The following is a 21,801-nucleotide window of genomic DNA, read 5'->3' as shown; positions in this document are numbered from 1 at the left end:
CATCGTTTAGAACAACCTATGCTTCCCAATCTGGGCAATATACCCAAGAGCAGGGGGATGTACTTTGCTTCACTGCTCATTCCCCTGTCCAAGTAAAACACTTCCGCAATGTCATGTGCATTAGAGCACAAAGGAGAAAAAACCGTGCCGAGGTCAGCAAGAGCTAAGATCTCTTCTTTAGGACTCCAGTTCAACAAGGCTTAGGAATTCCATCAGCAGCACCATAATGTCAACATTCCAAAGAAGTCCAGCGTCCCAGAACCAGGGTCTAGGATGCCAGAGAAAGGATGGAGAGGAATCCCCATGAAGCCTGGGATTTTGTATAAGGGCAAAGGCTAAGAAGTGGGAAGCAAAGCGTGAAATCCTGTCCACACTGTTGAATCTGAACACCATCTGAAGAATGTCCCGTTTCACTAATTGGAAGGTCTCCCAGGTAAGCCGAAGCTCGATGCCATATGACAATGTCAGGTAATCAGCTCAAATCTCTCTTCCTTTATGTCATTGGGGACCGTCTCTGGGTGTTGGTAGCAGAGCCTTCCTTAAGCAGAGGGTTTGACCAACCTGTCAGCTAGGATTTTAGCAACATGGATGAGAAAACCACTTTTTTAAAAGTGGATGTCTTTGTGGTATGGTAGAGGGGATATGGACATTTTTCTTTCTGTATTAATTTCCTTTAGAGTTATTATAGTAAAAATAATTTAATAAGTAAAAGTCATTGTGTTAGACAGAAAGCATTCACCACCCCTCATTTGACTCAATGTGGCTCAAAAGACAAGGGTCCAGTGTAAAGGATTCATCTTGTAAGAAAGTCAAGGAGAGGGCATCGAAATTTACACAGAGCACAGGGGTGTGGGAAGAATGACGCTCGAGGCGGTTTATCACTAGTCTGTTACTCTGGAGTTTCCATTCCTCCTGATGGCCAAGAAAAATAAAAATTGCCAATTAAGGGTAACTTATTCTGTGCTTTGCAACATTTCACTTTGACATTAACTCAGCCTCATTTGGATAAATCAAGAGTCAGCTCACAGGCTGTTTCTTCCCTCCGTCAAGGGGTCATTTCTCCCACTCCTTCCCAACAAGGACCCGGGTGCAGAGGGAGGTGACAGGCGTCCTCGGCGTCCTTGGCTATGGACCTGTCTTGTCTCTAAATGTCCTGGGCTGGTGTTTACTCAGGTGTGGCTGATCTTGCTGCCCCTCGTGGTGTCCTGCTGGCATCTGCTGCTGCAGCCCATGGTCCCTGTGGCCCCTCAAATCACCAGGTCCCTATGCGTTGTGGCCTCCTGCTTCCTTGCCCTGAACGCAGGTCTGTGCCAGGACTACCGCTCTCAACCCCTCGGCGACCTGTCACCGGGGCCACGAGGAGCCCAGGGCCCTGGCTGTCCCACCACCTCCAAACCCTGGCAGACACACTGGGAGTGCATGGTGGACCCTCCCTCACGCCTTCCGGGGTTTCTGTGAGGGCTTCTAATGCCTCATCACCCCCTAATTTTGCTTAAGCCAGGTTGGGGCCGGGGGCGCTGAGGGCGGAGACAGTCACTTTGCGGTGGCCGAGCTGCGATCAGCACCCTAGCTTTCCCCCCAGAACCGCCCTCCTGTGGTCACGGTCTCCACGCCCTCTTCCTGTCCTGTGGACACTTCCCCGAAGGCATTTCCTCCGCCTGCTCTGCGCTATGGCTTTGACCCTCCTTGATCTAGCCTGGCTCTTTATGTGTTAAAGGAAACCTTTTGGAACTTAGAAAACCCTTTCTCTCTTCACAAAGCCTGGCTTCTACCTCGCTGTGGATTTGAAATGCCATCTGGAGATTAGGATCTTAAAATCGACTTCATTTTCTTTGCTTTCTGCTTTAATAATCCTAATTTTCTCCAGGACAGTGGGAGCTATGTCAGCTGATGACACAGGATAAATCAAAGTGGCTTTACAAGGTTATGGGCGAGGTATAGGGGTACGGCAAGAAACAGCACGTTGCCCGGGACTAGTAACGATGCAATCATTACCACCTACAGGTCCAAGACCTGAGAGTCTGAGGGAAGTGTTCTCCAAACCCAGATGGAGAAAGTGTGTAAAGAGAACCAGTACCCTTGGGTTGGGATCTTCGCAGGCTCAAGGCAACTTCTCAGGGAAGGAACCAGACAGGAGTAAATACTGGCGTCGTTATCCTCCCTTCTTTTGATTCCCCCTCCCCCACTGGATCATCCCACTGGCCAAACCTAACTGGACACCAGAGGCTGGGGGTCCACTGATAGAACCCAACTGGTCAGCTCCAAGATGGAGAAGAGTAGAGAGTGGATGTGATTGACGAGATCCAGCCTAAAAGCTTCTCCCTGAAAGGGGAGTGGGGATTGGATCAAGTACAAGGGTGTACAAAAAAGAAAACAGTACTGCTATTTTTCAAAAATATGATATCCCTATAACATATGTCTGTCTTACCCATAGTTCAACTTCTATCAGTGTCCATCTAAGTATGTATTACAATCAGACGGCTATTAATTTGCAAAGTGCTCTGATGGTGACAACAGCAGTTAGCCCTGAGTGCTTTCTGTGTGCCAAGCACTGTGGAAAAACTTCTTGTTGATGTTCTTTCATCCTCAAAAGAAACTTCTGGGGTCAGCTTTATTATTAACATCTCCATTTACAGATGGGGAAACCAAGACTAAAAGAGTTAAAGAATTTGCCCAAGGTCATACAAGCTAGCCAAGGGCGCATATAAAATATAAGACCAGGCTCTCTAAGAGGGGCAGGGAGCAGGGAAGGACACATGGTACCTTACCATCAGCTTCTAAGTCACAGCTGATGGTCGCCATCTGGAATGGTGGGGGGGCCCATGTCACCAGATGGTTTTTCGAGAGAAGTTTGTAATCCACATTGCATAGAAAAGGTCCCCATTTTTTAGTTTACTTATTCAATTTACACTTTTCATTCAAACTGAAAAAATGGCTGATTTAAAGTATACAATCAGGACGTCCAGTGTGCAACTTCTGTTAGACTGGAAGAACCCTACCCCAGCACCCCTGCACACACGGCTGTGATGCTTGTCGACAGCCTTTACAGAGCTACAAACCAGGAATGTTTGTTTCCTGTCCAATTGACAACCACTGTGTTTGTAAGTCTAATAATAATATTTGTGGTAACCAGTATGAATTAAGTCTCATGCTAAGGACTTCACATATGTCATCTCATCTCATCGTTACAACTACTCTGCAATTTACATATATCTCATTACCCACGTCTTCCAGATGAAAACACAGGGTTCAAAAATGCTGTCAGAAATACTGTATGATATCACTTATATGTGGAATCTAAAAAATACAACAAACTAGTGAATATATAAAAAAAGAAGAAGCAGACTCAGAGATACAGAGAACAAACTAGTGGTTACTAGTGGGGAGGGGGAAGGAGGGAGGGGCAATATAGGGGTAGGAGATTAAGAGGTATGAATTATTAGGTATAAAATAAGCTACAAGGATATATTGTACAACAAGGGGGATATAGCCAATATTTTATAATAACTGTAAGTGGAGTATAACTTTTAAAAATTGTGAATCACTATTTAGTACTCCTGTAACTTATATAGTATTGTACAGCAACTGTACTTCAATTTTTAAAAACTTTAAGTCACAAGCTAGAAGATAATAGAGCTAAGGACTCAACCCAAGCCTCTCTGACCCCCAAATTAAGCTTTTTCTACCAAAACTAGAAGACTTTCCCCTGCACAACTCTGAGATCCTAGGCACACAAACCAGAAACCCCCCGGGAAAAGCGTTTCTTCCAAGTCAGTTACCTGCGATAACCTCAGGTTAATGCATTTTACAGTGCAGGCTGCTCACCTACCATCCAAACACAATGCTTCCTAAAAGCACCACGGGCACCTTTAGAACACCAGACAGGAAAAGAGATAAGCAAAGCAAAGCAAAGCGTAGGACTGCCTGTACTCGGAAGTGGGCAGGCTGGTGGAAAAACAGAGTCTGCTAAAAATTAATAGGAAGGCAGAGACTCAGCTGAAGAAATGTTAAGAGGTGCCTCCGTTCCCCCCCCCCCTTTTTTTTTTTCAATACCTGATGTACAGAGAAAATGTCATTTTTAAAGAGTAGCTTAAAAAAATGGGTTCCCCTTGCTGGAACTGAAAGGATAACATTAAGTAAGTAGATTGTATCACTCCCTAGGTATGCTTTCCAAGCCCTAAGTATTAATACTTGCTTCTCTGCATCGTAATCCACCTCCTCCTTTCTGGATGTTTCGGCCATCCCTCTCGGCACAAACAGCTCTCGGACTCTCTGCACCCACACCTCATCCAGTACTTTTATTCCAATACAGGAATAAAGTCCAACCAGACTTTGCAAAGGAGAAAATCCGCGGTTACGTATTTCCATACGCGATGTTGGTCACTAGATTTATTGCCAACCCTTGAATCATCTCTGATTTCCCCGTCTCAAGCTGCATCAAACGTTCTTCCAAATGTTTCCATCGTTACTTCTAAAGTTATAACGATAAATTATAAAGTTTGTCCTTTCAGGAGACTTATAGCTAAGAGACCTTTTCTACGCGGAGCTTAGTAACAGATCTGCCCACTCAATATGTTTGGAACGGATTTCTGTTCCCCACCTTCCCACAAAACAGCCCTGCCCTTGGATCTCTCTCCTCTTTGTAAATAGCACCATCAACTGCCCTGTTGCTAAGGTCAAAACACCACCAGATCCCTTGAGTTCTAGGGTCTTCCTCTCCCTCCCCTGCTCTGGCTGAGGCATCAGCAGGTCCTGTCAAGTCTAACCTCCAGAACCTCTGGATCCCACGCCTCGACCTCCGTCTCCAAGGATGCCACGCCAAAGCGTGCTGTGTCACCGCTACCTGGACTGATACAAGCCCCTCCCACCCGGCACCTCCGCGTCATCCCTCCCCTCTCCAATCTGTCCTTCTCAATTTCGCCCACCTAATCCTCCTAAGAGGCAAATCCAAGCCTGGCATTTTCTCCTGCCGTTCTGTGGCTTCTAGAACAAAATCTAAAATCCTGAGCGTTCCCCAGGAGGCCCTGCCTGCCCTGGCCCTGCTCCAGCCTCATCCCTCCCCACTTTCCCTTTCTCTGTCTATTCCAACCACCCTGGCTTGTTTTCTCTTCTTCAAATGTTGCAAACCCTTGACGGTCTCAAAGCCTTTGCACAGCTGTTTCCTCTGCCTGGAATACTCATCTCCCAGTTTCTATTTGAATGGCTTGTTCTGATCATTCAGGCCTCAGATCCAAATCCTTTTGCCCAAAGAGCCAGGCCACCCAATTCAGAAGGTGGTCCTTGACAATTACACTCTCTCTGTCCCTTGTTTATTTCCCATCTAGCACTTTTCACAAAGGACAATTACTTTATGTATTTAGTCACTGACGCTCTTGTCTCCACCCTACCCCTAACACCTAGCATAGAATCTGGGCCATCACAGGGAACAAAAATCGAGTGTTGAACAAATAGAGCCCCAGGCACCGTCCTACAGCTCCCACGAAGCACAAGCCAGAGTCACAGTGAAAGAAACCATGTCACTGCCTTGTGTGTGAAAGCAAACAGCCAGTTCAACTTATTAAAAAATATGCTTTCAGTTAACATCACAGAAGACATTTTCTAACCGATTACAATGAGCTGGGGAGCGAGATGCAAAGAAAATAAACACATTTAATTTAAAACAGATGGGAAGTGGTCCGTTCCCCCATGGGTGACCTGAGGTAGGGCCCCTTAGAAGGTCTCCTCTTCTTTCCAGCATTTTATGAGCATAATTTTTACATGCCAGAATATGCTCGGGGAGGGGGGGGATCCCCGCCCCCCAGCAGTCACTCGATGGCCCAATTCTGCTTGACAAGGAAAGGCTTAATTGAGTCCTGTGGGCCACGCTCATTTGCATATCTGCCTGGGCCCTATAAATAGTACCGCACAGCTACAACTTTATAAACCAGCATTCCTGGCTGAGGGGAACCGTCCTTGATCCTTGAATAGGGCACTAGAGACACGTACAATAGCATCTTTATTGAGTGTAGATTTCCTTAATGTGCCAAGATATGCCTTGGGTGATCGGTTCAAATGTTACAACTTGCTAGCAAAGTTGGAGGTTTATGGTGATCAGACAGGGAGCAGATGTTCTTCTCAGCTCAAGAATGTTGTTTTTCCTAAAAAACTGCCCGGCCACTCACAACTGTGCAGCACACGAACTGCTGAAGTTGCATCTTTGGAGAGGAGCGGAAGAACCACCATAAGTGAAGAGAGGCTTCAGAAACCACAACTTCAGAAACCAAGTTCAAACTCATCAGAGAAAAACCATGCGCTTTTTTTTTTTTATATGGTATGCAGAAAATTCCAGGTTCCTGTCCGAGCTCAGTGAGGACAGTTCCATACGTGGTGCTAACGCAAGGCTCCCAGAGGGACACTGTTATTTCTAAATCCTTAACGTCCTCTTCTAATTATCACCTCCAGGAGCCTGGGTTTCAGATTAAATTTCTCTGGCTTTCAGGGAAGAACTTAAGCACAGCAGAGATGTTACCACTTAGTGCATCTTCAGATGTGCTAATCACGAAATGCAAAGGCAAAATCATGTCCTGTTTTCTGAGCCCTTAGCGCAGCTGGACACTCTTGACAAATCCCAGAGACAACATTGGTACAAACACGACCTTGACTTTCTGCTCCTGACTGACCCTGGGTACCACTGTGGCTCTGCAGTGGAGTAATCATGCCCGCGACTCTCCCTTCCACGTAGTTAATATTTTTAACCTACTGTCTTTTATCCCCCTCTACCTATACCCAATACTTTGTCCTCTCCCCATCCACCCTTCCATTCGTCAACATGAATTGAGCGACTACCTCTTGTCAGATACAGTGCTGCATGCTCGGAGACACTGGTGAACAGACAGAGGCTAGGACCTCATGGAACATAAAATCTAACAGTGGAGACAGACATGAAGACAGACCATTGACTGCACTCTTGGTCATTACTAGAATGGAGATGCTTGAAAGGGGCTGGGGACCAGAGGGAGGGCAGGTCTACATCGATGGTTGGGACAATTCGTGGACCACACAGAAGAGGAAGTGACAATGAGGGGTCCCCAGTAGGATGGGAGTACAAAGGAGGGAAAGGGGGAAAGTGTTACATTCCCAGCAGAGTGAGAAGCACAAGCTGAGTCACAAAAGCCTGAGGGCCCTGGGATGGTTCAGCCCTCGGGGGAGCGGGGAGGGGATGAAGTGAGCAGGGTCAAATCAGGAAGGACCTTGTGGATCTTGCCAAGAGGGATGACTTGGAGGTTTGAGAGCCACTGAAGAACTGTGTTCAATACTCCTCCAAAATACTCTCTTTTTAATTGATATCATGGGAAATGGGGAAAACAGAAAGAGGGAACACAGTTTGACGTGTAGTATATTAATCCTACCCCATAAAAATGAAATGCTAGGCCTTAGCTGTAGCCTGCCCTCCTGTGTTTCATCCCTGTAAGAACTATTTTCTTTCATTCATTCATTCATATGCATACACACACACACACACACACACACACACACACAAATACCTATTCTCCAATCGTCCTGCTACTTGGGGGATACTTTCTCCCTTCTCTCATTCTACTATATGCAAGAATAAGCTGACGGCATCAATTCATTTTCTTTCCAGATTACATAACCTTTTTAAAGATTTGTTTGTTGGGGACCATTTTTAAAGTCTTTATTGAATTTGTTACAATATTGCTTCTGTTTTATGTTTTTTGGTTTTTTGGCCGCGAGGCATCTTAGCTCCCCGTCCAGGGATCGAACCCGTGCCCCCTGCATGGGCAGGTGAAGCCTTAACCACTGGACCGCCGGGGAGGTCCCGTACATAATTTTTCATGAAGTTAAGTGTTCCAGTTCACCTCCTTCCTCTTAATGACCACATGTCAGGCCACTTATTTAGGGGCAGTTGAATCCCTCAAGAGCGTCGCAGCTGATGGTGGGGTTTATGTGTAGAGCTCTCCGTGGGAGAAGGAAGGAGAACAAGAAGGAAGAACTGCCTGAAGACCAGACCTCGCCGTACAGTCAGATGCTGCAGAAGGGGCAAGGGGCCCAGACCACGGACGACAAAACAAAGGAAACAGGGGGCGACAAGGCTGCTGAGGAAGGCCCTCCTCCTGGCAAAACAGAACCACGAAAAGATGCCAAGGGTAAGGCCAGCTCAGGGCTACAGGCCCGGCCCATCCTGGTGCATCTACAGGCATCCTTCCGTTTTGGGAAATGGGGCTCTGGGCCTGGAGGCTTCTGGGGCAAGGGCGGAGCTGATGTGATGGGACACAGTGAACAGGGCGGGAAATTAGGTTGTAAAATGCAAGTCTGCAGAGCTACTGCTCTTCATGACTTAACGTCTGGCTCCAAAACTCTCATTTCCATACTTAGGTAATATCCAGGGTTGGACCGAAGACGGCTGCTCCCAGTGAAACCAAAGGCCACTCAGGCCAATTAGCTCAATAGCCACAGACTGTGTCCTGAGTCCCAGAGGGTCGGCCTCACCTTTTCAGGGAGAGAATCTGATTCTGGCCAAGGACCCAGGATCCCTTACCCCATTCGTTGCCTTTACTTCTGCAGAGTTGGGCTCTTCCATAGGGGCTCAGTCTCTAAGCCCACAAAGCACATACCTGAGCCCCGGGCACACCCCATCAGGTAGGGAGCGGCCACCAGCCAATGAGGTGTCTCTTCAAGAATGGGGAACAATCACTTAGTGCCAACGGTAGATGTCAGAGCAGGGACAGCAGTGACCGAGCTGGAGCCCAGGATGGCGACTGAGCTGGCCGGAAGCAGGTCTCCTTCTTTCTCCTTTCGTAATGTCTCTCTCCTGTTCCCACTCTCTCTGTCCTCTCTCCTCTGCCTCACCTCTTACCCAAAGACTGACTTTTCTCTGCCTGTGGCTCTCAAAGCCCTGATGTACCAACACAAGTTTAACACAGGGAGAAGCCTGCACTCTCTGTGCCCAGAGCCGGGCAAGTCATCTTTGCATGTCCATCTCCTCTAGCCAAAGAAATCACACCTTTGGTAAAGACATCTGCATAATGTTTCTGCTCTGAGTGTGCCTCATTGATAGAGGAGAGGAAAACAGGAGTGTATTGTTTAAGGTGCAAAGTTATCTTTCGGCTTCATTGACTAACTGGAAGATGCCACCCTTTCTGATCATTAACATGGAGCTATCAGTTACTCCAAGTGCTAAACCAAGTGACAAGTTCCAGAGCAGGGGTTACATAAATTCTCTGAATTACCCCCAGAGCCCTATTCACACAGAATCAGAAAGGGTTCTTAGTTATGCAGACACTGCTCACGTTTTGCAAATCACTTTCTATTCCCTAAGTCTTCTTGGTTTCAGTCACATTGAGGCCAATGAAAACTGTGATATGATATGAACCAGATAAGGCAGAGCTCAGAAAATGGGTCTTTTGCAAAGCCTGGTCCTACTCCGCAGGATTGAAACTAGTACTTAAGAAGCATTGTGGGGAAGGGGAAGAGGAGAGAAGAAATGCAGCAAAAGTAGACGGAGAGAAAGAGGAGATTCTTTATCTCGAAGCAAAGGAAGTGCAAATGCCAACAGAGTTCAGAATGAGCTGTCAACTTCAAAGGCACCAGAGACAGACGTCTGGCCTTCTCCTGTCTCCCAGCTCAGACGCCTTCTGAGGGTCTGCACATGAGCCCATAGCTTTCCCAGACACCTCCACACTGCTGTGTTGATTTTCTCCTACCCTTCCAACCCGCCTAATGTATATTCCCCTCCAGCTCTGCTTAGAGATCAAAGCCTCCTTTGCTTTTTCACCTTAGTTTCATGCACCAACCACGTGTACAAAGTCAGCTAAGTGACAAGGACACTAGGGAGTGTGTAGGATACAAAAGGGGATTCGTTCTTTCATTCACTGAATATGTTTTGAGCACCCATTCTGCTCCAGGCACTGTCGCAGGTGCCGAAAATACCTGGGTGAATAAAACCAATAAAGATCATCCGAAACACTAAGGCAGAGTATGCATTTACGCACCCTATTCCATTTTCCAACTCATCTCCAGCCTCACAGAGCAGTGTGGGGAGAGGGTGGATTTGAACACCATTCCCATCCACTGATGGTCCCAACTGGGCCAAATAAAGGACCTCAGGAGAAGATCGGGGCTTGGTCCCTAAGGGAGCAGTGCTTTGGAAGCTTTGGAAACTATCATGGGAGCTTGCAGTTCAGAATCCACATTCTGCACCCATGTGAGCCTGTCTGTTTCTTATTTTCCTCCCACTTGAAAGTGATTAGGATTTTCTTCCATTTGGGGGGTTTTACCCACATCTGACCCTGAAAGCCTCAGGAAATTACAAAGCAAATTTTCCAACAGATGCTTTTTACCAGTGTCAGTCACTCCTACACAGCTGTTAATTTGCCCTCCCTACATCTTGCAAGCCTGACGCATACGAAAGAAGAGAGACCGGATGGCCCTGCTTGCCTGTGGAATGCCCAGCTCCAAAGCCAGGTTGGTTTTCACTGCCTGGTTAGGCGCCCCTAAACCAATGGGGATTCTGCCAGGCAAGAGATCCTGGCAGGAAATACCCAGAGACGGAAGATGTAAAGATCCACGGTGGAGTGGTGGGCAGAGAAAAGAGACTGAGAGATTGAGAAACGTTGAAAAAGAAATGGGCTTGCTTGGAAATGTGCGGTTTCCACAGCAATTTTTGGAATCTCGGTGCAGAGAATAGCAGGGGTGACTGTATCTGAAGAATTCGCAGCCGCTCCCCAACCGGAAAGTCACGTGTTGTATGAAATCTCGAACCACAGCCCTTGCGTATAACCCATCTCTGCTCGAGGGTATCTGGGGAGATTTCGAAGATTGCAGATGAAAGGGAGAGTTTGCTCCAATCTGTCAGAGTCGGGGAAACATCTTTCAGACCAATATTGCACATTCTGCCTAAACATGCTCAAGACCAGATGGCTGAGCAGAGCATGATTTGGTTTTCTCGGAAAAGAACAGACGATTGAACGAGAAAGGAGAGCGGAGAGAGCAAAAGCTCGGAGAGGATGAGGGTCCACCCCTTACATGCTGTCTGGCTTCGTGCAACTCTTGCCAGATCTTGGTGCCATAGTTTTTCTTGGGCAAAATGGAGCTCATCATACTCAGATCCTCAAAGAATCACCAAGTTCGGAGAGCTCTGAAAGGTCATAGTCTGACCACTAAGAGCCTGACGCATAGTAGGCGCTGAATAACTCTTGGATTCACCGCTGAAGTCATAGAGGAAAGGAAACAGCATGTGAATGTGTGCCGGGATCCTGTACCACATCCCTGCAAACGGTGGCTCCATCTACACTTCAACGTCACCAGCGATGGGACCATCTACTGAGATGGGCCACTCTGTCTTTGGCGGCTGTGGCTGTTAGCATTGTGTCCAAACCCCAGTCCAAACCTGCCTGCCTGTAGCTTCCTTCATTGGTTCTAATTCCACCCACTGGGGCTGGTCAGATGATCTGCTCCCTCTTCTACATGGCAGCCTTCAGATATTTGAAAGTAACTGCCATGACCCCCATTGGATTAATTCTTCTTCAGTCTAATTAGGCCCACCTCTTCCAGTCATGCCCCAAAGAACGAAGAGAGTTTTAGGGCTTTCGTTCTCCACACCATCCTCATCACTCTCCTCTGAGTGAGCTACAGTTTGTCCAGGTGGCCTTGAGCTGAATTCGAGGATTCAGCTGTGATGGGACCAGGAAGAGAAAAGTGGGTCCAGCTCCTGTGTCTACTGATGCAGGGGGTGGCCTTGCTGGCATGTATCCTGGCTACACTCCACTCATCTTACCCTAGACCTGCATATATTTTTTACACAGACACTCAGATAAGGGGACTCAGAGGCAGAGAGCAACTTCTTCTTGGGTCTTCTCTGCCTCAGACAAAATTAGACACATCAGGCCCAATGGGTGATTCGGTATCCTGGTTAAATCTGTTTAGGCCACCCTATTCCCCATCCCACGCCATGATCCAAACTTCCCATGAGTCCTTACTGAGGAAGAGGGGCATGCCCGTCCTTCCCCTTCTTACTAATTGCATCAGTATTAAGGGATCCTTAAATTATAACAAAGACATTGAATTTTTCCATGCGTATGTTAACACTGGTCAGTTTGCCAAGTATTCTCCAATACCTAGGGATAAACCTCATGAAGTAGGTGTGTATATCAGACAGAATAGCATTTGACCTGAAGAAATGAAAAGAGAAATTTCCACCAACACAAAGAAGAGTGTATTTTCCCCAAATGACAAGATGTCCAGAGGAAGGCCGGGAGGGCTAGTAGGTGGCCCCACGATAGCATCAGAGACCCAAACCGTTCATCACTTTCTGCTTCTCCTCATCCCCCTGAGACGGCTCTCTCCTAGGCTGGCTTTAAAAGTCAAAGGAGGTGCTGAATATAACAGTAGGTGTCCAGCAAGCAGCAGCTGCTATAATTGTTTTAGAATTTTTGAGCATCTACTCCATGGCAGGCCCCATGTTAGGAGCTGGGGATTCAGAAAATAATAACACAAACCTTGTTCTGAAAGAAATCCTAGCATTTCTCTAACACTAAAAATGCTCCCCACCCCCACCAGTTCAAAAGTTGTCAAATAGAGATAAAACTTTAATCCAATGAAATTTGACTTTTTGATATAAAGACTCAGAGTTTTCTTGGCTCAGTGAAGCCATGTCAAAAATAAAAAGTACTGACTCCACTCAAGTGCTGTAATCCACAGGATTATTATTTCCACCCTTAAAAGCCCCCCTGGTTTGACTGCTAAATTATAGTCAGAGGAGCAAACTTGACTTTGGTTGTACATGTTTGAATCATCTGTAGGGCTTGTCCAGGGTCCCACCTGCCAAAACTCAGATGAATACAGCCTGGGGTGCACCCTTGCTTTGGAATTTTTTAAAGCCCCCAGGAGTCCCCAACAGCCCCCCAGGGATGAGAACCACTGCTGTTGCCAAAGCTTGATCTTTTCCCAATGGTGTGAAAGCGAAATTCCCCTTAAAGAGATGGGCAGAAGACCTAAGTAGACATTTCTCCAAAGAAGACATACAGATTGCCAACAAACACATGAAAAGATGCTCAACATCACTAATCACTAGAGAAATGCAAATCAAAACCACAATGAGGTATCACCTCACACTGGTCAGAATGGCCATCATCAAAAAATCTACAAACAATAAATGCTGGAAAGGGTGTGGAGAAAAGGGAACCCTCCTGCACTGTTGGTGGGAAGGTAAATTGATACAGCCACTATGGAGAACAGTATGGAGATTCCTTAAAAAACTAAAAATAGAACTACCATATGACCCAGCAATCCCACTACTGTGCATATACCCTGAGAAAACCATAATTCAACAAGAGACATGTACCCCAATGTTCATTGCAGCTCTATTTACAATAGCCAGGACATGGAAGCAATCGGCGGACGAATGGATAAAGAAGATGTGGCACATATATATAATGGTATATTACTCAGCCATAAAAAGGAATGAAATTGAGTTATTTGTAGTGAGGTGGATGGACCTAGAGTCTGTCATACAGAGTGAAGTAAGTCAGAAAGAGAAAAACAAATACCATATGCTAACACATATATATGGAATCTAGAAAAATGGTTCTGAAGAACCTAGGGGCAGGACAGGAATAAAGACGCAGACATGGAGAATGGACTTGAGGACACAGGGAGGGGGAAGGGTAAGCTGGGACAAAGTGAGAGAGTAGCATTGACATATACACACTACCAAATGTAAAATAGGTAGCTAGTGGGAAGCAGCCGCATAGCACAGGGAGATCAGCTCGGTGCTTTGTGACCACCTAGAGGGGTGGGATAGGGAGGGTGGGAGGGAGACACAAGAGGGAGGAGATATGGGGATATATGTATACGTAGAGCTGATTCACTTTGTTGTACGGCAGAAACTAACACACCATTGTGAAGCAATTATACTCCAATAAAGATGTATAAAAAAAATAATAAAGCCTACGACAAAGTGAAAAAAAAAAAAAAAGGCGAGAGAGAGAAACTCCTAAAGACATAAGTCAAAGAGGCATGGCCAGCGACAAAGCATTTTTCCATTTACTTTCAGCGAAGAGATTGAAATTCAACACATTTCACACCTTTTCAAGCCACCCTCCCAGGTCTGGACGGCTGCTACTTCTAGTAGACAACCTGCCTCTGGCTGGGGAGTAGCGGGGGTAGTATTGAGAAAAGATTAAGTTGCCCACATATCCAAGAAGGCTGTTTTCTCATGTTGCTCATTCAACACTTACTCTGTCACCTGCAGGTATTAAGCACCTACTGTATGACAAGTTTCATGCTGGGTGCTGGGTTTTCAAAGATCAGTACAACGCAGACTCCGCCTTAAAAAGCTCAGAATCGAACGCCAAGATGCAAAGCTGCCCTTTCTGTACAAGAGAAGTGCTTTCAGGATCGAGGGCACGGAACTAGTTTTGAGGTGATAAAGAATCATTTCTGAAATTTGCTCAGTCTTCTATGAATATCTGTATCTGTCTCCAGGGTTTAATCACTTCTGGAGAGCAGCCTCTTTCTAATTTCCCCCTCTGGGCCCCCAGCCACCATTCCCCTGCCCCCTCAAAAAGTTACTACCATGGATAGGGTCCTAAAAATGGCCAGGATGCCATAATATTTTCACAAGGAGAAAGAGAAACGTGAGGCCACAGGCTCCCCTTCCCTCACGCCTCCTAACCCGCCGGGTCCTTCTCCCACACGAAGGGTGCACTCCACACCCCGGGAACGCGGCCTGCCCTCTTCTGCCTGCGGAATAGTCCCTGATTGCAAATGCAGCAGGAAACCCATCCTCACTGGCTGAGGAGCCTTTGGCAAAGCCCAGGGAAGCTGGGGTCCTCTTTTTAAGATAACCACTCAGCCAGTGGCAGCCGTTTGACAGAGAGCGATGGGAACCCTGGTTTTGTAAAATTAAGGCTGGATTTGGTTTGCCTGGGTCTAAACAGGAACTTTCCCCCCATAACATCACAGGCTTCTACAAAGACCTGAAATGCAACCCGAGAGGCAGCGCAGCTCGAAGGAAACCAAAGTCCCTGTTCAGACAAAATGTTCTTTAAACCCTCACCCCCTTTTATTTGTTTTATAGACATTCGCTGAGAGTCTACTATGGGGGAGACGCCGGGCTGTGCTAATCACCCACCACTGCATTCCCACCCACTAAAAAATCAGAATCCCACTAAATTTTCAGTGTGTTTTGGCAGGCTCCAGAGAGAATCATTCTGAGTTGTTGTTTTTTTTTAATACCGACTCTGGCATCCTGGAGAAGGTGCTATGTTACGCTTACTTCATGCTCTCTCTTCATTCTGGTAGAAGAGCAATGCCTCCCTCAGGCCGCTGGAAGGATGCAGGGACCACATCAGCAGACACCTCTCTTCACAACATCAGCTCCTAAAATCTGGGGCAAAGCCAGTGAGCAACACCAAGGTCTCGGCTGGCCCAGCAGAGGAAAGCATCGAAGAAAACCTAGAGATGCAGTCTTGCCGTGATTTACCCCCTCAGTGCCTACGTGTGGGAGAATAAATAACTGTCCAACAACATTAGGAAGTTAGATTACACGCAGGTGGGGTTGCATCACGCCTGTGAAAGTTAGCCAGCATGGACACGAGTGACGGACGAACACAATGAGATCATTGACTCTAGGAGTTGGGTTCTTTTTTCTCTTCTCTCCTCTCCTCTCCTCTTCTCTTCTCTTCCTATTCCTCTCCTTTCCTTTTCTCTTGTAGAAGGGAGCCTTGTATCCCCAAGTTGCTTTAAATGCAGTCACACGTAAAGTCTAGAACATGGATTGGATGACTTCTGGTGCCTTGGGACCCTAGATTTTGTAATTGAATTTGGCCAGCCAGCCTGGGCTTGGTTCCTTGAAGGCTGGTCATGGACGAGATGTCCAGCTTGCATACGGATTCTGGAATTGCTGAGAAAACTTCAGAAAGCTCCTCTCTATCTGGGAAACCAGTACCTGTCTCCTTGCAACAGGGGGTGTACTGAGGCATCCACTCACACAGCGGGCAGCAAATTTGTCCTGCCACCTGTTTTCCTACAGCTTGCAAACTAAGAATAGTTTTCCCATTTTTAACACGTTGAAAAAGAAATCAAAAGAGGACTGTTTTGTGTCACAGGAGAATGACATGAAAGTCAAAATTAGGTGCCCATGAATAAAGTTTTATTGGAACACAGCCAGCCACGCCCACTCATGTACATATTTACATATTGTCTGTGGCTACTTTTGTGCTACCATAGACCAGATGGCCCACAAAGCCTAAAATGTTTACTATCTGGCCCTTTGCAGAGAAAGTTTGCCAACCTCTGCACTCAAGTAAAAGAATAATCCTGCACAAAGGCAGAAAAATGAGAGGCTCACATAATTCATTCTTTAATTAACCTAATTAAATGACCCTGTTGGAGCCTCTAGTGATCTTCTCTACTCAGTTAAACCCCCAGAGCAAGAATCAACTCAACTCATATGGCCTTAGCAAAGCAACTTACGAATAATGCATGTGGCACGAGACTTGCCCACCATGCTGATCACATTCTAGAAAAGCAAATTAGAACATCACATGGGTTCCGTTGATCTCCTAACAAGAGCTTTCATTCTTGGCTCTGGGGTGAGAGTCTACTTCTTTCTCAGTTGCACCAGCTTCTTCCTTGTTACACTGTGGGTCAAACACGAGAAATCAGCTGTGGTCCCAGTGAGGAGGAAGAGAGTGTGGTGCCCGGGTCCTCAGGGTGCCCTTGCTCTCCTCGTCCCCTTGGAACAGATTGGAAGCTGCCGGTCCCCCTGGGAACTGTCTATCCGCCTTTGCTCTCGAGTCTGAGCTCCACCAAAGCCGTGGGACGAAGCTGGGAGTTGTCTCCTCCGACTGCAAACAGCTTCCAAATACATGATGTAAGTCTTCCAAAGACCCCCTTTTTCCTTTATCCTTTGCAGACTAAAAAGTAGGAATGTGCCCCATCCAGGGGCGAGCTCAGCAAAGGAGGCGTTGAGACCAACCCAAACCAACGGAACAGGGGTAATTGGTTTCTATTCCCCGTCCTGCCCTGATGCCATGTGAGACCAGGGCGGGGAGAGAAAGGAAGCCCCGAGCACAGCTCGAAATGCACTCAGCATAACCCTCACTGGGGATACCTAGAGAGAAAAAAGAAAATCCTCAAAACCGGACAGGTGTCTGATGTCCCTAATGGTTTCTTCCACCCCAGGCCCCTTCTGTCCCTCCTCCTCGCCCTGAATTTCTGCTTCATGCCACTGTGTACAGTGTTGAGTCTGCATCCCACAACGCCTTACCCTCCGGTTAACAGGTTCATTTTGCTTTGTGTGAAAGAGATGTTCTTGAAAAGTTTGGTGGTAACATAACCCTTTCTCCCTATTGTGCTAAAATCCAGAAATGGCTTTCTTCAAAACCTAATTGTTCGCTCATGTGACAGACTTCTGTTGAGCACTCACCCCGTGACCTGTAGTCTATGTAGATGGATAATCTACATAGATGGATAAGACGCAGGCTGTCCTCAAGGACTTTGGGGTCTAAGTGGGACATGACCAAGTAGAGACCCGCTCACAGTAAGTCAAGTGGGGGACACAGACCCTTGGGGTAAATGCTGCGGAAGCCCAGAGGAGGAGAAGCCCGCTCTGACGGGGGTGGCCAGAAAGGCCTCTAGTAGGGGTGCCACTTCACTGGAAGACAAAATCAGGGCCTGGAAAGAGGAATGGGAATAAGGCAGGGGAAGGCGGGAGAGGAGAGGGACAGGGAGGTGACCCAAGTGCAAAAGAGGCGCAAACTACTTTAAAATGTGATGGTGGTGAGGGCGGGGCTGCTGCTGATTCTCCTAAAGGCAAAGTGGCCCATCAGAGGAAGCAGCGGAGCCGGAAGAGGCCGGCGAGGGGGTCTCTCGCACGGTTCATCGCAGACACAGCTCTGCTGGCAGGCAGCTCTGACCCGATGCACAAGGCTCGGGGTGTTCTGGCCCCGCTGGCGGTCCAGCGCCATCGGTCTGTCTCTCTTCCAGGCGGACTCCTTGGAAGAGAGCGTCACCCGGAAGCTACGGATGCAAATTTAAGCCTGATGCAAGAGAAGGTGACAGAGAGACCCTGAGAATGTCCTCTCACCTTGCTGGGTATGGGTTTCTCCATCTGGGAAGTGGGCAGTTTGACCTCGAGAAGCCCTAGTGGCCTCTGATTTCCGTCGGCGCCTCCACCTGCCCCCAGAGCCTCTGTGCCCGTCGGCATCCCCACGGTCCAGGCTGGAAGAAATAAAACACCACGTTTCTGACCCCCTAATTGGGGTGAGGTTCCCGTGGCGACTCCAGCCGTCCGCCCCTCGGCACCCCGCTCTGCAGGTGTCTCAGCCAGAAAGGCGGGCACTCTCAGCTGCCGGCGGCCGGAATCCATCCACCACCACCATGTGGCCAGCCGTATCCCTGTGTCTGCGGGTGTCGAAGAATCGAGAGGCTAGAGAGGCCCCCCCCAGCATCCTGGGGGGGGCCCCATGGATGCTAGAGCATCAGTCTCCCACTGGCCACTCAGGCAGAGCAAGAGGAGGGACCAGTTCTTCTGGAGAAGCTGACGTACAGGCAGGATTTGGGACTCTGTTATCAGTCCCAGGGGGCGAGGCCAGAAGAACATAGTAGGGGAAGGTGAACCGGTCAGGGGCTGGGAAAACCAGGTGAGGGCAAGCGTCACAGCAGGGGAAAGGCAGGGCCTGGTGCCGCCAGAGCGGCGGGCCCAGCAGAGCTGCCTTCAACAGAGACAGGGATCTTGTAGACTTGCATACGGGCAGGGAGGGTGCATGTGGGCAAACTCTCTGGCCCGGAAATCCACTGGCACCTAGTGTCAGTGTGTCTCCTGGTGCAGTGTAAACGGGGCTCCTAGACGCTTCAGCGTCTAGTAAAAGTGAGATCAGAATCGAAAGACCGGACCCTCCATCACACGTCAGATCCCGCCTCCTGCCTGCAGGAAAGATGGTCTTTGACCCATGGCATTCTTGCCATGCCAGTTCCATAGAAACCATGTCGTTTCCAGGCTGGCACAAGACCTAAGCAATAATCCGCCATAATAAAGAAGATGTGGTACACGTTTACAATGGAATACTACTCAGCCATAGAAAAGAACAAATAATGCCATTGGCAGCAACATGCCTGGACCTAGAGATTATCATACCAGGTGAAGTAACTCAGACAGAGAAAGACAAACATCGTATGATATCACTCATACGTGGTATCTAATTTCAAAAAAGAGAGAGAGACAAGTGAACTTAGTTACAAAACAGAAATAGAGTCCCAGACTTTGAAAACAAACTTATGGTTACCAAAGGGGGAAACGGGGCAGCGGGGTGGGGAGGGAAAAATCTGGAGGGATAAATCCATATGTAAGGTAGATAACCATCAAGGACCTACTGTATAGCACAGGGAACTCTACTCAATATTCTGTGATAACCTACTTGAGAAAATAATCTGAAAAAGAATGAATATATGTATAACTGAATCACTTTCCTGTACACCTGCAACTAACATGACATTGTAAATCAGCTCTACTCCAATAAAATTTAAATTAAAAAAATAATAATAATCTGCCATAGAGGCGAGTAGTGAGTCAAGGTCCCACAGTGAGTTGCAGAGTCACAGTTAGAGCTTGTGCCCTGACCCTCCATCCACTGTGTCACAGCCCCAGGGACCATGGAGGGATGGCCCTTTGATCTGCATCCTGAGGCCACAGAAAATTAAGAAAGGTACCTGGAAGTCCAACTCATGAACGAGAGGCATGAACAAGAGTGCCTCTTCTAGAAAGCCCACCCTGCACCTTGTCTTGCTGTGAGCCTGTGGCCCTCGGTAACCACGTGCTACCTGGGCTCCTCACCACAGGTGCACGTGGCCCACCTGCCCCAGAAGGGCCCTTTCCGGCACTTCATGGACATGAAGGCAGAGAAGAGGCTGGCCGGCCGCAAGGAGCATTGCAGTCGCTTTGGAGATATCAACGTGCACAAGTGCTCTCAGTTTGGGCAGATCTTCTGCCCTTTCCAGGCCTTTGCCACCACAGTAAGCAAGCTTTTCTTCTGTACAGGGTTGTAAAGTCTTTTAGTGAGAACCTGGACAAAGCCTAGTTCTTTCTTCTTTTGAGGGATGCATTAGTCAGTTTTGGCCACAAAAGTGCTGCGTAACACATCACCCTAAAACTCAGTGGCTTACAATGGCAAACATCTATGCTTCTCCCTTGCTAGCTTGCAGGGAAATACATTCGTTCCACTTTTGTCACTGCGAGCTCACAGGGTAGAAGGAGGAAAGAACTGAGAACAATAATCCCAGCTACCACAAGACTAAATCCAGTGTACCTGAAGGTCGGTGACCCGAGGTTTAGGGGAAGAGCTGAAGGCAGATGGCCGCAGCGGTGTTCAGTAACATGGCCATTTCCAGAGGAGGAAGAAGTCAGGGGAAAGGGGGCATTTTTGTGATAAAGGAAGATGGTTCTGGTTCCTATCCTTCTTCCTCACCTGTTACCTTCTGGACCCAGGTCAATTCAAGTGGGACTATTCCAAAATGCATTTCCCTGAAAGGATTACTGTTATATCTTTGTGGTACTTTCTAGAGATACATTCTTACCATTTTAAAATTTGACTCACTTGGGAAGTATGAATCACTTGGGAAGCTTGATGAAAATGTAGAGCCCCAGGCTTGTAGCATACAAGGGGGTCTTGGGTGGGGCCTTGGAATTTCCTTTCAAATTCTCTATTCCCCACATTGATGCATCATTATTCAGCAGGGCTTCCCAACCCTGCTCACTTCCTGGGCGCCCCTAAGGCTGAAGGGGGCCAGTATGTCAGGCCACCTGTAACCCATTCACAACTCCACAGCAGACACTGGAACCCGGGTCAGAAACTTTCACCCGTTGGTAGTTCTCACTCTTTTCTGAACTTCACAGTCACCTGGGTAATTGGCCATGCTACTCCCCAGGCCTCCCCCAGACCAATGAAATCAGAAGCTCTGGGGGTGAGTGCCAGGCATCAGCATGTTTTAAAGCTCCACTGGTAGGGTGAGCAGTTCACCCCAGTTTTCCCAGGACTGACTTACTCACTTTTCCTGGGACTTTCCATCTTTAGGCACTAAACGCCCTGGGTTTAAAACTGAATGTCTCGAGTCCCTGGAACTCGTGCAAACCAGAGGGTTGGTCACTCTGCCCACACGTGATTCCGATGCGAAGCTGAGTTTGAGAACCTCCTGGAACCCAGCCCAGTTCCTCGTATCCCAGGTCACTGCTGTCCATCTCTCCATTCACTGCCCGGCATCCCCTACGCAGGGGCCCCGTGCCCAGAGCCCAGCACTCCGGAGCATCCAAGAATGGAATTTCAACCCTGCCCTCAAGGAGCTTTTACTCTGCTAGGCAAACTGAGCCACGTGCTACAAACTCAAACTTAATGGAGTAATCATAACAGCCGCAGCACACATTGATAGACCCAGAAGGAGATGAGGGTTATCCAAGTTGGATAATGCTTTCTGCTAGATCCAGCCCCCTGAGGTCTTGCTGAAGGGCGATGTCTCCAGATAGGGATGCCCTCTCAACGCACAGGGGCACCTGGGAAGAGCAAATCTCCCAGGAACTGGAAACAGTAGGATCCTTGCATGGAGTTCTTACTATGGAGCAGGTAGAGTGCTAAAGACTTCACAAAGCCTTGAGCCTCACGACCTTCATCGTGTTAACATCACCCTCATTTTATTGATGAGGAAATGAAAGACGAGACATGTTAAGGGACTTGCCCAAGACTGCAATTAGTCAGTGGTAGAGCCCGAACGTGAACCTGCTGTGCTGGAGCAGGTACCCCCGACCTC

General features: G+C 47.8%; 1 protein-coding gene across 1 annotated transcript; it reads left to right on the top strand.

Moving 5' to 3' along the window:
* The first annotated feature begins 400 nt into the window (after positions 1-400).
* LOC137754994 (uncharacterized) lies at positions 401-20,376 on the top strand. Its single transcript, XM_068530933.1, has 5 exons — positions 401-468; positions 7,954-8,147; positions 16,716-16,876; positions 19,843-20,035; positions 20,336-20,376. Exons 1-5 carry the CDS (start codon positions 401-403, stop codon positions 20,374-20,376), a joined length of 657 nt encoding a protein of 218 aa, XP_068387034.1.
* The last annotated feature ends 1,425 nt before the right edge of the window (positions 20,377-21,801 follow it).

The sequence above is a fragment of the Eschrichtius robustus genome, chromosome 20 (assembly GCF_028021215.1).
Source record: "Eschrichtius robustus isolate mEscRob2 chromosome 20, mEscRob2.pri, whole genome shotgun sequence".
NCBI classification, from domain to species: Eukaryota; Metazoa; Chordata; class Mammalia; order Artiodactyla; family Eschrichtiidae; genus Eschrichtius; species Eschrichtius robustus.
This window is presented reverse-complemented; position numbering and strand designations above follow the sequence as displayed.